General features: G+C 39.4%; 1 protein-coding gene across 1 annotated transcript; it reads left to right on the plus strand.

Annotated features, from left to right (window-relative positions):
* The first annotated feature begins 3,057 nt into the window (after positions 1–3,057).
* On the plus strand, positions 3,058–15,532 carry scarb2c (scavenger receptor class B, member 2c). The gene is made up of 12 exons (XM_041959843.1): positions 3,058–3,247; positions 3,953–4,110; positions 5,779–5,923; positions 6,407–6,598; positions 6,834–6,925; positions 7,682–7,801; positions 9,260–9,438; positions 9,571–9,689; positions 11,750–11,823; positions 12,245–12,296; positions 13,326–13,478; positions 13,668–15,532. Exons 1-12 carry the CDS (start codon positions 3,125–3,127, stop codon positions 13,704–13,706), a joined length of 1,446 nt encoding a protein of 481 aa, XP_041815777.1. The 5' UTR covers positions 3,058–3,124; the 3' UTR covers positions 13,707–15,532.
* The last annotated feature ends 1,223 nt before the right edge of the window (positions 15,533–16,755 follow it).

The raw sequence follows: 16,755 nt of genomic DNA on the forward strand, positions 1-16,755 counted from the left end.
TCTCACTCTTTCAGTCGTGTAATCTCTTGTTGGTTCACCACAGCGCACTGTACGTGTTTCGTATTTTTAACCAGGCCCCTGAACTCCCAGGACCCCCCCAAAAATGGCGAGCTGGTACTTGACTTCCATGTAGTAGGAGATCCAATTTAACAATCACATATTTCAAGCCATTAAATGTATTTTCAATTAATAGTACTAAATAAATCTATGAATATATTTGCTTAAAGACATATTCCAGCATATTAGTATTGGGACTTGATTTACTCAGGTTTTGTATTCATGTGCCACATTTCAGGTACTTTACTTGAGTATTTTTATTTCAAGCAACTTTCTACTTCATGAGGTTTGCAGTATTGGTTGGATGAAACGAACACTCTGAAGGTGTCACTTGGGGCTCTGGGTAACTGTGGCGACATTTTCTCTATTTTCAGAATTTTTAAATCCTCAGCAATTGATCGATTAATGGAGAAAATAATCCTGAGATGAATCCATAATAAAAAAAAATCATTAGTTGCAGTCCTATACACAACAGTTAAAAATAAGCTCCACCTCAATCAACTTAAATCCTGCTTTTACATTAAAGTATGAGTAACAATAATCCAATTATATAGCCTAATGTAATGTAGCAGAACAGTCAAGGGGGGCTATTTCTCTTCATACTTTAAGTATATTTTCCTGATTATACATGCACACTTTTACTCAAGTAATATTTTCCGTGCAGGACTTTCACTTGTGACAGAGGATTTTTACAGAATGGAATTAGTATTTTCACAAAAGTAAACAATCTGAATACTCTCTCCACTACTGCTTGCAAGTGACAGATTTTGATGTGGTCAAAGTGAATGCAATGGGACCAATATATTGTGACTTTTAGTCCATATGGATCGCCTTTGTGTCACACATTTCCTATAATGCATTCACCAGAACCACAGAAGACACTATTCAACTGTGTTTACAGGCTGTGTAGTACTCATAATGTGTTAACTGGTCTTCACGTGTAAAATCAGCATGTATCATCTCTAAGGCTGAGAGGCTGCCAGTCAGACAAGTCATACTGATATGTCGCAACAGCACTACAATGAAACATTTTAATGCAGGTAAGAACGTGTCTGAGCTGTGAGGCTGTAATGCTGATTCTGTCTGGTAAGATGAGATAATGCCACCAGAGCTGCCTCACTGTCTAAATGTTTGTCATTAACCAAAACCATTCGTTCAAAGCAAATGTTCAAATTGTTCAATATACAGCCAATGAAAAAAATTAACCACTTGTCACTTAGTACAAAATATATCATTCATATACAGTATATGTTGGACAATTCATACTGTCCTGGTGAATATTTCCTTTATGAGTATGAGCAGTGTTTTTGAAATTAGGTGCTTTGGGAATTTCTGTGTAAAGAAGAAGAGTAAGGAAGTGACACAGAGGCCTGCTCATAGGTTAGTCTGCTGAGCTAAGGTGTGTCCTCTTTTATTTGTAATTCTGACTCAACCTTTATTATGACTCCAGTTTAAAGACCTACAAAGAATGTAGGCAGTGGCATGAAGTTTTAGTTAATATTGACGTAGCGCCATCTAGTGGGGGCACTATTTACTACATCGTTCTCTAACATAAAAAGTATCTGATAATAAATGGTAGGTGGTAAAATGTATTTCTAAAAGAAGCTAAACTGTATCCCCACGCAAAGGTTTATTAGTAGAAACCATAACCATTTGTACATGTGACAAAATATCTAACTTGGCGATATACTTCATGTTGAAACATGTACTGCATAGTACACAATCAATTTAATTATTATAAGTGACAGAACTAAATATCTCATCCCAGGTGGTTTCTCTGTCATTGAGAACTGGTGATTCGGTCTTTCCTTCAAGGTCGTGTCTGCAGCATTCAGGTAAGTGTGCCTCTAAATGACCTCAATGACAGGTAAAGGGACCATTGGCCAAGAAATTATTTAAGGTCATTAATTTCCTTGCTCAAGGGTACATTAAGTGCTGAGATTTATTGAAGGTATGGAGAGGTTGACCAAAACTGGGTAGAGGAAAGTAATGGTAATTTTGTGTGTTAAATAAAGTAGACATAGACATTGTTGGATGTGCCTGCTATAGGTGGGGGAAAAAAGCTGCAGTCCTCTGTCTGTCCACCTATCCACCTATCTGTGGTAATTTTCAAACATCACTGTGGGCCCCTTCAAGACATATAGACAAGACAGGTGATGATGCAGAACACAGCTGAGAGGCCTGGTAGTTGATATTGTGCTTAAGGGGTGCACAATGACTAACAGAGTGGGGGCCACTTTGCTGTTTAAGTAATCCAGCCTTGAACCTACACCTCAAAGCACAGCAGCATAATCTTTTTCTTTTAAAGACACACAGACAATGGTGCATTGATATCTCCTGGTTTTGTTTACACTCAGATAACCTGAGTTTGACCTGAATTTCAACATCGCTATGCAACCATCCAAACGATAGAACTGTAATAAATTGTCACGTTTTAAAGATCAGATTTGATGTAATTTTACTGAAAAACATCTTTTACCCGAAAATTTGTTGTTTCATAATAAACGACTTCCCGATAGGCATTCAAATAACACTATAACATTTAATTTTTCGTCTCGTTTGTTCTCAGATTTTGCTTGTCTTTCGCTTTTCGCTTTCATATTTGCTTTTCTATATTTTGACATCAATGGCTGTGACCCATGATTAAAACAAAATGATCCGCAAAAGACCGAGATTTGACACGTCACGTGACGTTACTGTCATGTGATTAAAAACAAAGACTCTCTAACTACAAGATTTTACCCTGCACTCGGGCATCCACAACCAGCTACGGTGGAAAAACATAATTTTGTATACCATCTAATGGATGTTAGAGCACGATCACATTTTACCATTATAGATTAAAATTTTGCATTAATTTGGCTATCCTCAACATAGTCGTCACGGCCGCATGCTCCAGGACGCCGTCGATTGTCGAAGAAAGCGGAAGTGGTAGAAGGTAATGTTTCATTCCGGATGTGTCTTTGCTCCATCGAGCAAGCTGCCCGGCCATCAAAACAAACGGCGCACATAAACAGAAGCTAATGTCCACGAAAGCTACTGTGAGGTGTCAGCCTGCTGTTTCACCATGCTACTGAAACCATGCTGCATTTACAGCACCGGAGTTTTCTCGATACTAATTCTGATTTTGGGCATTGCTTTGGTCTTGTCTGACGTGTTTCCACATTTTGTACAGTCGCTGGTTAAAAAGGTAAGCTTCTTTTTCAGGCTAACGTCTAATAACAGGCTTTAACCGCAGACAATCGCTAAATAGGCTAACGTTAGAAATTTTGTTGACAGCTAATGTTAGCTAGGATGATTTCCCAAAACATCTGAGACAGTGTTTCGGGTTTGCCGCTGATTTTTCATGATGGAAATGTTTGCTGGGCAACTTTAGGTCTTTAGCTAGCCAACGTGTGAAGCTGAATATTTTTTTAATGACTCAGATTTAGGAATGTAACGTTCATCGACTCCTAAAGTTAGACCTGTTGTGATAGCCGCTGACAATACTATTATAGACCGCTATTAAGCAATTTAGCTTTGTTAATGTAGCTTCGGCTAGTTTGTTGAAGTATTATGTCAGTTCAATCTTTACATTTTCTCTGTCACTAGCTCTTGTTTTGTTAAACATATTCACATCACCTGTATATCTGGCATAGGTTTCAGTTAGTCTGTTCCTGCTCTGTGATCGGCCAGCCTCACCTCATTGGCCTACTTAAACGTGAAAGTAATGGCATGTCATTCATGACAGAACAGCCAAGTGGTGATTTCACCACGTACAGCACGTTTGTGCAGCAGCATCGTAGTTGTCATATGATGTGAGGACAGCCTAGTCAGCACCACACAATTTGTCTGAAGTCACGCATATTTCTCAATTGTGCAGAACAAGCAACCCACTGCCTTTTGTCCCCCACAGAAAGTCATTTTGAAGAATGGAACAGAGGCGTTTGAGGTCTGGGAGAATCCACCAGCCCCTATTTACATGCAGTTTTACTTCTTTAATCTGACCAATCCCCTGGAGGTGCTGGAAGGCGATAGGCCTGCTGTGGTGGAGATCGGACCATACACGTACAGGTGAGAGAGATGATATTTCTCTAGTCACCCGTTCTGTAAAACAGAAGTGCAGATCTCACAGTAAAAAACAGCCACACAGATCTAAAGGAGGGGGTAGACAAAAGCCATTGTATTCAAGATGCCTCCTTCTAATTAACATCAATCATCATCATGAATAAACAAACTGAAGAAGCCACTAGAGTACAATTCTACTACTATTTCTGGGATGAGTGCAAAGCGCGTTGCACATTTACAGCTTATTCAATGGAAACCAGGTCTGTCATCCCGCAAGGTAGAAAGGTGCCAAAAAGCTGATGATTAGATTAACTGATGCACAAAGAGGAAAGAAAGGATCTGAAAATACACAGGGCAGTGGTGCACGTGAAGGCAGAATCTGCACAAGCAATATATACTGTAGTAAAACATGTTTCCATTGATCGAGAATATATGTCTGCATACTCTTTTTTAAATAAGTTGATTTTGAAGTTTTAAGTGGTATTCTAGACTTGAAAGAACACTGACCATTCACCGATTTGAGAGAAGTATAGCAAAAAAAGTTTAACAAAGTAAATTTAGGCTCATATAAATAGTGTGATTAGTGCATTTTGTTGAGAAAACCTCCAAGCTGACAAAAGCATTAAAGTTGCCACACAGAGCTGGTCACAGTCCAGAATATGTTTGATTGTTGAACGCTTTCTCTCAGACATTTTGTTGCATTTTGCAGTATCATAAACAACATACTGTAAGTGGAGGACAAACTCTACTATTTTCCAGAAATACGTTTGAACCCACATGTTTCTTCCATTACTAAATTATTGTTGTTTCGGAAATGACAGTGACAGCTCGCAGAGACAGATTAGTTTGATCCTGTCTCTGGCTAGCTTGAGGCAGCTTGTTTGCTTCTCCACTCTCAGCACTGACAGACACAGTAGCTTTGTACAGCTGCCAGATTGTCTCACTAAGAATTCTGAAGGGCATCACTGAAATGTTTAAATTTTTCCTTCCTTCTTTTCTGCCAAAAGGCCTTTTACTGCGCCAAAAGGCAGCTCTTTAACATAATGGTAGCAAATCCAAGAAATATCCATGTGAACCATTGACATGCTCATGCAGTCCTGAAGTTCATATTATTCTGCAAACCCAGCTTTGGCCAGTAACACTCCTTTTTTTTTAGTCCTAAACATCTCTACGTTCAGAGTGGAAGCTGATAGTCAGTGGGTGCATCACAGCAGCTGTCACCGTTGCTCAACAATCTGTGGTTTCCTTTTTTTTTTTTTGACAGTCATGTGAAATTGAGCCTGGGATGGAAATAAGTTTAAAGGAAATGTCTACTTCCTGCATTACGTTATATTTAAGCCAAATATGTGAGTTTTAACAGAGAACTTTGGAATTGCTCAACAGTAGCCTTTTCTCTGCAGTCTGAAGTACATGTGCTGTACATAATGGGAAAAATATTATCATATACTTTCATATATAATATGGTGCTAATGTAGTGATTAGTTTAATATTACACCTGGGACTTGGGGAGGTTGATGCTGCATCAAAGAAGTTAATATAAGTTAATAATATCATCCTGAACAGACTAATTAAAATATTTTTTTCCGTTAAAATATTGTTGCAGCGCTGTGATAAGGGACTAGCAGCGGTCCACTTCCTTTAAACTGATCTCAGGTGTTAAATTGTTCTACACAGAGAGTACCGGCCTATGGAGCAAGTGAACTTCCAGGATAATGGCACTAAAGTAGCCGCTGTCAACACGAAGACCTACATATTCCAGCCGAACATGTCCCGAGGCCCAGAGAGTGACCTCATCAGGACAGTCAACATTCCTGCAATGGTGAGCCAATGAAATCCATAATACGTTATTGAGTCACAGTTGTATTATTGCCTGGTTTCTTTTATTGGTCAGCAACATACAAACAAGAAAAGACTATTCGTAACATAATATACAATAAATCACTGACTCTTAACCCAGATGTTTTACCTGGGCTAAGATTATGAGATGATTTAGGCAGCAAAACAGTAAAATCATAGTCTAAAATATGCACAAGTTACTATATTTATCAATGTTTATCATTCGTATGATGCATGTTTTCTTCTCTGATATTTATTTTGATTTATTAGCTGTGATTTCTTTTTACTGTTAACAAATGTAGCAGTAAATGATGTATTGTAAGACTGAAGTAGATTTTTTTTACATTTTACTTAAGCCAATGATTCATTCTCTTACATAGTCTTCTTCTCTGTGGAACTTAGTAAGCAGTTTAGCGCTTTACTCTGCTAGCTGTTTTTAACAAGATTCACGTCTTCTTCCTGGCAGACGGTGATGGAGAGATTCAGGGATCAGCCTATTGTGGCCAATCTGATCTCCTCCTACATGAAGGCCACTGATGAAGGCCTTTTCACCACCCATACAGTGGGAGAGCTGCTGTGGGGATACGAAGACGCCCTGCTCAAAGCCCTCAAAGTTGTGGAACCTGAGCTGGATGATGTTTTCGGACTCTTCTATAAGGTCTCATTTAAGCATATTAATATGTTATAGTATGCTTGTACAGACTGTAGTGTGTGTTTTTTCATAAAAAGGTCGAAAAAATATATCAGTTGCGCAGAAGCTTTATTAGAATAATAGAAAATCAAGAGTCTGGGATGATTTGTAAAGACTCTAATTGGACCAGCTACTGTTTTGTGTTTTTTCAGCTTTCTTGCATGAGAGCTGTTTGTTGAAAGTATTCCTGTTTTTCTCACAGAGCAATGCTTCAAACGATGGTGAATACGTGTTCTTCACCGGACAGCAAAACTACAAAGACTTTGCTAGAGTGGATACATGGAACGGTGAGAGGTAATTATCTGCGCTCACCTCCAGCAAGAAATGACAATGACTGAATGAGAATTATCTCTTGGCTCTGTAAATCCAATTAGTGGTGATCATTGATTACATGTCATTTGAATGGGTGAGAGTTAGATAACGTGATTGCATCAGAACCAGACAGGAATGTGATCAAGGCTTGTTTCATCCTGTTGATATGACACTTCCTGTGTCTTTCATCACAGGCACACTAATGTTAATCCTCTTTTTTTGCCATTGGAGATTTTCTTTCATCAGCGTCTCTCTTGTTAAACTAATTGTTTCAGGCTCTCCTGTTGTTTGCGTCAGTGAGGTATAACAGTGATCTTGCATACTTGACTTGCCATCTGAGTCTGCACTCTCAGGATTTTGGGAAATACACATTGCTTTCGTGCAGAGATTTGGATAATGAGGTTGATGCTGCCCACTAATATCTGTCAGTTAAATATGAAGCTACAAACCAGGAGAGGGTTAGCTTTGCACAAAATACAGCACAGCAGCTATTCCTTAAACACAAAAAGGACTGCTGTCAAGCTTTTTCTAACCTGCAAACATTTTCAATCTTGATCTACTGCACTGTTTAAAACATTAAAAAAAACATATATTTTGCCCAACAAATTGGTTTGAAGTCTTTCAGCCAAGATGAAAACAATGGACATTCTAAATGCATGAAACTCTTGGATTTTTAATTACATAAATAAGAAACTGATAAAATGCAGAAACATTCATCTTTCTTGTGTATGCCTTCAGCTCGCTGAATTGGTGGACGTCTGATGAGTGCAATATGATCAATGGAACCAATGGTGCGTCTTTCCATCCAGTCATCACCAAGAGTGAGACGCTCTACATGTTCTCCTCTGACCTGTGCAGGTGAGTAGACTCCAAAGTGTTTTATGGACGGCTAAGGACCATGACACTGGAAGACTTATCTGGAAGACTTAACTCTGGTTTCAAAAAGTCCAGGATGCAAAAACAGAATGCAAACATTGCAAACAAACCGTGTTTACAACGGTTTTATGAAGTGTTCCTGAGCTCCTATATTAACCTCCTTTATGTGCTCACAAAGTGGTGAAGCTCGCTCCATCCTTGCTTGTGAACGACTGAGCCTTTCCAGAATGCTCCTTTCATACCCAATCATGATACTATCACCTGTTACCAATCAACCTGTTTACCTGTGGAATGATCCAAACAGGTGTTTTTGGAGCGTTCCACAACTTTCCCAGTCTTTGTTGCTTCTGTCACAACTCGTTTGAAAAGTGTTGCTGCCATCAAATCCAGAATAATCAAATATTTACATGAAGTTGATGAGGTAAAACGTTAAATATATTCTATATGTAGTCTTTGTAGCATTTTAAATCGAGTGTATGTCAAAAAGGATTAGCAAGTTAACACATTCTGTTTTATTTTAATGTTTTTTTTTTATTTTATTCACTCTAGTAATCCCAAACTGGGAAATTAGTCTCTGCATTTCACCCATCGCTGATTTACTGAAACACACACATGCACATGCAACATGCAGTGAGACACACAGGAGCAGTGGGCTGCCCAGGCATATTGGGGGGTTAAGTGCCTTGCTCAAGGGCACATCAGCCGGCTAATGGAGGGGGTGAATACTCCACCACACCCAAGTTTCTCTGCCAGTCCGGTGGGGGGAATCAAACTGGCGACCCTCCGGTCACAAGCCGCTTCTCCAACCTCTAGGCCACGGCTGCCCCCCTTTATCTTTTACACAGTGTCCCACAGTCATAAAAGTCCCTTTCAGCTAATGTGGAATAGGAAGCACTTTTGTACACTGCAGTTAGTTTTGTCCTTCATTTCTTTTGGCTGACTTTTGAGCACAGCTGAGCATGAAGAATCTTTAGCTTTAGGTTATATGAAATTGATTTCAGTTCAGATTTCTGCTTCCTCTTTAGCTGAGTCATTCTTTTCCTTATCTACTTGGCTTGAGTTGGCATGTGAAAGGGCTCTCCTATCAGTCATCCAAAGATCTCTTGCTGAGCCTTTCCCTCGACATTATTCATGTCTGGATATTGGATTAGGGACACCAGTTTAGCCTGGTCATTGCTGGCCTCATAAATGAGGTCACTGTTAGCTTAGTACCTATTTCGTGCTGCTTAAAACAAGCAAAGGTTTATGAGGCAGTAACATGTGAAAAACCGGCATAGCCTTTGAATTACTTTTGGTAAAACCTGTTTGTGCTGTGCAGCATTTCTGTAATTCGGCTGCCAAGGAACTCATTTACGAAATTTCAACTTCTGTTTCACTTTCAGCTTTACAGGATTTATTTGTGCCTGCAAAGATTAACCAGCATCTGGCTCTGTTTCCAAGGTCTCTGTATGCCTTGTATGATGAGGATGTGACTGTGAAGGGGATCCCCGGGTATCGCTTCAGTCCCCCCAACAAGGTGTTTGCCAATATGTCTGTGAACCCAGCCAACGCCGGCTTCTGTGTCCCTGCTGGAAATTGCCTGGGCTCTGGTGTGCTGAATGTCAGCTCATGTAAACAAGGTGGGGTACATTAAACAGCTGATCTGCATGGAAAAAAACAAGGCCGTTTCATCATGTCACATAGCCAGATGTACCTCAGAAAGTGAAATTCAGTCTTAGATCTTAATTTAACTGAGTCTGCTTTTTGTTTAGGAGCTCCCATCATAATGTCCTCACCACACTTCTACCAGGCAGATGAGAAATTTGTTCAGGATGTGTTTGGCATGAGGCCGGACAAGGAGCAGCACCAGACAGTGATTGATATCAATCCGGTAGGAATTTCAACTTTAATCCCCAATATTCAAATAAGCAAATGTACATGATGTGATAACTGTCAGTTTTTATACCACAATATACTGTGAAACCTGAATACTGCTGCGACCCCAGTCTCTCTCTCTGATGATGTGCTTTTAATTTCAATTTAACCATTTACCAGCACCACTGCCTCTGCGAACCACTAGATGGCGCACCAAGGCCCACCAGTGGCTGGTTGAGAAGTCGTTTTAAAACCTATAAAAATACTCTGCTGGGAATAATCATTTTTGGCCCTTTTTCTCTCAGAAAGTTAAATTAACTCCTTAAGTTTCTTAAAATCACATCTACTTCTTCTCCCACATTGAAACGCCAGAATCTATGAATATTTCTCAAATCAAAAGTTGAACTGCTGGACACAAGGTGTTTCCTCCTTCACTGAAAGACCCGCTCTTTGTGTTTGTGCACTGGAGGTTTCAGGTTCCCACCTTACACTTTCAGACTTTCTCTCCTCAGCAGATGAACATGAAAAAAGCTTTCTGGTGTCTCATGCCGTGCGCCATTCTGCACATTGAAAGTCAGGCATCCAAGTGAAGCAACAATAAAGGAAACACTACTTTAAGATGAAATGTTTTATGAAGAAAATTCCACAATGTGGAATACTGACATGAAACATGACATCCATGTCAACCGCTAGGTGATGATCTCAACTTTGTGATCGCCTGTCAGTGGTTGCCCACGAGGCATAGCTTTTTTTTTTTTAACGGGTTAAAAATTAAAGCATGGGTGCATGGAACGGAGCTGTCACCAAAGATAAGCTCTAACAGCTCTTATCATGTGTAGTACTATAATAACCTGGCTGAGGATTCTTGATTAGAGGAAGAAGACTGAAAAAACACTTCCAGGAGCACAATATGTCGTTAGTGCAAAATAAGTGCTTAGTGCGTCTGTGGCAACATGGATGTGACTATTTTAAGAGGAACCCTGCAGATATAACGACCTGTCATAATACAGTAAATTTGAGTAAGAAATGCAGAGTCATATCCTGTGATGCATCACATACCGTAGAGCTGATAAATCACTGATAGCGATAAACCCTTTTTTCTGGTCCTGAATATGACACTAATTTGACTGCTGCAAGAAAGCAGACAGACTACAAAGACATAAACAGTAACGGCATAAATAAGTGGAGATCTAATTAAACGTTCTAAACGAAGTCTTTCTTCAGATTGGTATCTTTCCTCAGCAGCCATGCAGTGCTTACTTTGCATGAAGACTTGATTTAACTCCTTTCTTGTTGCTGCAGTGTATTTTTAGAGGTCTGCATTAACACACTTTGGACATAGTAACTTGAAGCTTAGTCTTAGATAAGCAAAAATGGAAAATGGATCGTGATGCATGAATATCAAATATGGAAATATTTCAGAAAAAGGTGAAAAAAAGTTGACATTTTATCTATTTGCCTAACCTGGAATGTGACTGACACATAAGCTTAGTCACTTATATTAACACCAGATGGTGGCTGCACGGCATCATGAGATGAAATTAGTCTTTGAAACCCGTAAACAAGCTACTGTTTTATCAGTTTTTCCTCCTTCCTAAGATATAATCTTCACGATGCTGCTACATGGGAATATTAAAACTGGTCAAAGTCCTGGGACTTCTGTCATAAAGGCTGGCGTCCAGCACAACTTCATGGGTAGAGCAATCCACCTCGGCTGCCAGCTTCGGGGCTGTGATTTTGGGCCGCCTACAGTAAAGATTTATGCAGATACATATCTGCGTCAAAATTCACTAGTGTGTGTGAGCAGTACGTGTAGGTTGGTGTGTTACCTCTCAGATCGTTTGTGCCAACCAGACTCATAAAGTACATTTACTAAAAAGTGTTTGCAGCATGACGATCTTGAACATAATAAATGCTGTCTAGACAACATGTGGTATTGGCGCTGAATATGTGATAGTGAGGCATAAATGTTCATACGTGAGGAGTGATGGGTGTGAGTGTTCTGCACACAGGTCATTGCCGTTAAGTTTCTCTTCAATCGCGTGTTTCCATAACAACGTCTAATTCTGCTTGCAGCTAACGGGAATTGTTCTGCAAGCAGCAAAGCGGCTCCAGGTCAACGTCTACGTCGAGCAAATTCCCACCTTCAGGTAATTGGCTTATTGCCTTCGTGAATGTTTGTTGTAGAGATGCTGCACCTTTTTTGTCATAAACCCCATTGTCACCATATTGTCTTTAATGAAGCCGTTATAGCTGTATGACTACCCAAGTCAAGGAAGGGTGCCGGGAAGATAACTGTAAAGCAGTTATGCCACCATCATCATTATGGATGGACTTTTGGACAGTTGTGGCTGACTTGTTATGCATCTACTTGTTGGCGTCTGAGGGAACAAACAGTGATGTCATCTTAAGTCCAGACTGAACAGATGGACATGTTGTCCAAGTTTTTTGAATGTCTGTTTCCCATTTATTCATTAGCTCATAGGCCTTTGTTCATGTGATAGTAAGGACAGTGGCAATTATGATAGTTGGCAAAAATTGTGAATATGTTTTTTTTTTTTTTTTCCCCAGTCAAACAGGAAACGTTAAGACGGTGGTCTTTCCTGTGGTTTATCTCAATGAGGTACAAAAACACACACACACACACACCGTTTTTTTTAATTTAGTCACATACTGAACACTGGTTGGCGATGATAACAAACCCCCACCAGCAATCCAAATCCAGTCCAAATTTAGGCCACGTTCAGGCGAAAGGCCATCTGTCTGTCACACTTTTATTGTATGTCATGCATAATATCACAGACACCCTAACATGATTTTGAAATAATACATCTCATCGCTGTATTCCACCATTCAAACGTCACACTGGGGGTCCCATTTTTATTGTAAAGAAGCTTAAAGTTCAGTAAATGTTGCAGATGGGCTCAGATGGTGGTCCGTCATTTGTCCTGAGTTAAAATTAGTGACAGGTGTTTTTAAAAACACATCTGGCTTGTTTTTGTCTTTTGAAGTTAGAACCTTTGATAAGTTAGCCTTGAATTAATTGCTTTTCTGTCTTATCAGATGCAGTTGTGGCAATAAAACTTTTTTGATAGTTGACAGTTGGCAAGTAAAACTTTCCTATAAGAACATTTCTTTGTATGGAAGCAAAGAAAAGTCCTAATAATTTGAATTTTCTAAGCAACCAAACGCCGAATTATGAAATGTAATCATGACTGAGTCGTTACTAAGTACGTTTGTGTAGCACTGAATTTATGGTATTGAAATATGTTACTGTAGAAGCAGAAGAATAATAAGTTATGTGGTTTAATAAAACAAATAAATAACCTTTGGAATTTGGAAAGTTTTTGAAAATTAAAATCAGACCAGATACAGTCTGAAAGATTGTTTTCAAATGAAATACTGTATTTCAGTGCTATACATTCAGTGGAAATTACAACTTCAACATTAAGCATTCAGTAGCGGTTAAATGTCACATATACAGAAAATTCTAATTCTTCTGGCCTCTTTGCTTTGAAATGAAATCAAATGGTGAAATAAGTATAATGTTTCCTCTGATAGATGATCTACCCCTGGCACTGTTTTCTTTGTTCAGTGTTTTTATCTTGTGCTGAACCCTGCCTCTCATCTCACTCTCCCGCCCTCTCCTCAGAGCGTCGTCATTGACGACGCATCGGTCCTGAAGCTGCACGCGATCGTTGTCGAGCAGAATGTCGTGGTGAACATTCCGTTCATGCTGATTGGTCTAGGCATCATTCTGGGAGGAATCTTCATGTTCCTGATGTGTCGACAGAAGGTCCCTGAGGTGAGACATTAATGAGTTTGTGTGGTCGTAAGAGCTGCAACTAACAATTATTTTCTTTTTTGAATAAAATGTTTATTTATACTCATGCAAATAATATAATATTTCAATTTCTTCTTCACTAAACTCCTGTAACTATTTCAGTGCTGTGTTCAGGTGATATTTTTTAATGTGCCTGGTTTCTTTTTTCAGAGCACTGCTGCGGAGCGACAGCCCCTGCTCTTGTCATAGCACCAAACACGATGTGAAAAGAGGAGGATCGCCACGTTTAATTCAATATTTCAAGGGTTCAGTCGACCTGCAGTTTTTTTTTCATTAACCTCCAAGTAACTGTCCGTTCATAACCAAAATTTCTCCTTTTAACCTGCTTTTTAACATAATGGTTTTAGGAGACAAGTGAAGAGGACCGCATGTTCTCTGTGCGTTGTTTTTTACGAGGTCGAGCTCAATGTCTTCCTCTCAAGTCAGTTGTAGTGATGCTGAAATCACAACAGTTTTTATTGAATCTTACATTGAGTCTATTTTTCTTTGTACTTTTTGAATATGGGTTTTTGGATTGAAGCAACATGAACTGAGTGATTTTAATCTCCTGCTAAGTCTAATTTAAACTGTCTGAAGTGTCGACTCTGAGCTAATCAAACCTTCAGCTGTGACATGTGTTTGTGTCACTGTCAGTGTCATTATTTGATCATAGCCTGTAATCTTTTTGTGTGTGTGTGTGCGTGTGTGTGTGCAGATGTTATTACTCACATTGTGGGGACTCCCCTTCCTTATAGGGACAAAATGCAAGTCCCCATTACATAGATTTAAGATAGAAGTTTAGGCTGAAGACTTGGCTTGAGGTTAGGTTTAGGCAAGTAGTGGTTCTGGTTCTGGTTACGGGAAGTCTCAGGAAATGAATGTAGGTTCATGTAAGGTGCCCAAAAGTGATGGACAGTGTGTGTGTGTGTGTGTGTGTCCATAAAAAGAAAGGCTACAGAGTTGTAATGGTGATGAAGGAATACTGGCCGCATATGGACCAGTTGCCACATTTGTGCTGGTCTGGTGAGGCTGTTGTTGTGGTTGAGGCTTCAGTAAGAAGAGAGTTCGTACAGCTGTTTTAATGCAAGACAAATATCCTCTTTGGTAATTTTGTAACAACAACATTTCATGTGTTTGTGTTGTCACAAAGCATAAGCAAAGTGAAAGCTGTACCAAACGTCCACTGGCCTAATTTGTATTATTCCAAGTAAAAGGTTCTCACGTCATTTTGATGTTTTAGAGTCGGATGGTTTGAGAACATCACATTTTGTGTTTTTCGTTCAGACTTTTCTTTTTTGTTTCCTGAGTTGGCTGCAACTCTGAATCTTTGAACTGTTTAAAAACCACGTTCTATTGTTGCCTTCAATGGAAATCCAATAATCCACACTACATGTATATAGTATAATGTGGAATAACATCCAAGTAGTATTACTTCAACAGCAGCAGTGTAGAGCGAAGGTGTGGAGAACGGTGTCTTGTCTCATGATGGTGTGAAGCACATCTTCTTCTTTCCCCTCATCCCAACATTTTGCAATGAATGTGTGATTTTGAAGTTTGCCTCATATTATTTCAAAATCTGTATCTGAACAGCTTCATGCTCCTGACACTACTGACAAACATCTTGCCAAATCTAAAATTGGGTTTTTCCTTTTAACGACTAGGAATAAGTCGTTATTTGGTTGGTTCAATTCAGCACTTTTAAACAGCATGTTGTCAGATTATTGTGACTTTATTTCAAGTTTTTTGGGTGGAAAGGACTTTGCTTTTATTGGGCTACAGTTGATTAGATTGCCCATTCTGAAAATGTAATAGATTTTATGTCAATACAGTAACCACTGTTTAACACACATCACTGACAGGTCGTCTTGTCTTTGTGTCTTTGTTTTATATGTAAAAGAGAATATTGTTTACACAACTCGTCGTACGTACTAAAATCAATATATAATCACTGTTTACACGCTGAACAAGGCATGTATCTAACATTTTGGACAGTGTCATTCACTACAGCTTCAATAAACCAACTTGACATTCTCTGAGGGCGTGTATTTCATAAAGTGCTGTATCATGACTTCCAGTATGTTGGGTTTTCCTTTTTTATAGAGGTCACCAGTACAGCATGAATCGCCTCATGACCTTGCACCATTAAAAAGCTCTGACTAATTTATTATTAGCAGGTGTGGAAAGTCTCTGTTGAAATTTAATTCTAATTATGCCTGCACTGAATACACACACCCTCTCAAACACACCCCTGTTGATTTCTGACTGCTGATAGTTCAGTCAGAGATGTGCTGGAGGTGTGTTAGCGGCTAATGTAGCATCGAGCAGAGATGAGTCATGGGCTGAGGACTACTATTAAGCTCACTTCTTTGAGAATAAAATAAAACTTTGAAAGTTTTCCCATGCAGTAATACATGTGCACTGTATCAGTGGAGATTTGTCCACGTGCATTGTGCATGGCATGAACAAAGTCAGAAATTAATGACACCGCAATAAAGAAGAGATACACACAAAAAAACTCCCATCAGAGAGAAGACAGTCACCTGAAGCTCAATATCAGCAAAACCAATGAGCTTGTGGTCGACTAAAATGCTTCAAATATAGGCGTTGGACAAAAAAATGTGGAAACCTGACACACATCTTTAACCCGGCAGCACAGAAGATTGATACAATAAGCACAGTTTCAAGGTGGGCGCCCACGATTAATGTCGCAAATTCAGTGTCTGACCAAATGTGAAATATGGTCACAATCTCTCCTTCTGTTCCTGAGCTACGCTTTTACAAGTGCAGATCATTACAATGTCACAGTGAAGCTGACCTTTGAGCCTTTGGATATAAAATGTCATCACTTCTTCATTTTATTCTGTGAGGCATTCCTGTGAAATTTTTGTCATAATTAGGATTCTTTAGCTATGTTCAAAAATGTTTTTTTTCCTGTCCAGCGGAACGGTTGCTGGTGCATGGGCATAAAAATAAAAAGTGGTTGTGTCACATGGAGATTCATGCTGGAGTGTTTCTTGGCTGAGGGTCCTGCAGGGACTCCTGGATGTAACATGTTAGTTGGTGAGCTTTAGGCACGTGGTTAGGCAGATTTTTTTGTCACTTTGGACACAGCCAGGCTAGCTGTTTCCACTTGCTTTCAGTCTTTATGCTAAGCTAAGCTAACTGCCGTCTGGCCATAGCTTCTTATTCAACCTATAATTAGGAGAGTGGGATTGATCTTCTCATCTAACTCTCGGCAAGAAAGAGAAGAGGCGTACAG

The sequence above is a fragment of the Chelmon rostratus genome, chromosome 19, assembly GCF_017976325.1.
Source record: "Chelmon rostratus isolate fCheRos1 chromosome 19, fCheRos1.pri, whole genome shotgun sequence".
Taxonomy (NCBI): Eukaryota; Metazoa; Chordata; class Actinopteri; order Chaetodontiformes; family Chaetodontidae; genus Chelmon; species Chelmon rostratus.

Bases quoted from the DNA above. Each gene is read 5' to 3' on its own strand.
- scarb2c (XM_041959843.1), top strand. From the start codon at position 3,125: ATGCTACTGAAACCATGCTGCATTTACAGCACCGGAGTTTTCTCGATA. The intron at 7,802-9,259 runs GTGAGTAGACTC...TCTGTTTCCAAG, and splicing joins TTCTCCTCTGACCTGTGCAG to GTCTCTGTATGCCTTGTATG. The intron at 11,824-12,244 runs GTAATTGGCTTA...TTTTTTCCCCAG, and splicing joins GAGCAAATTCCCACCTTCAG to TCAAACAGGAAACGTTAAGA.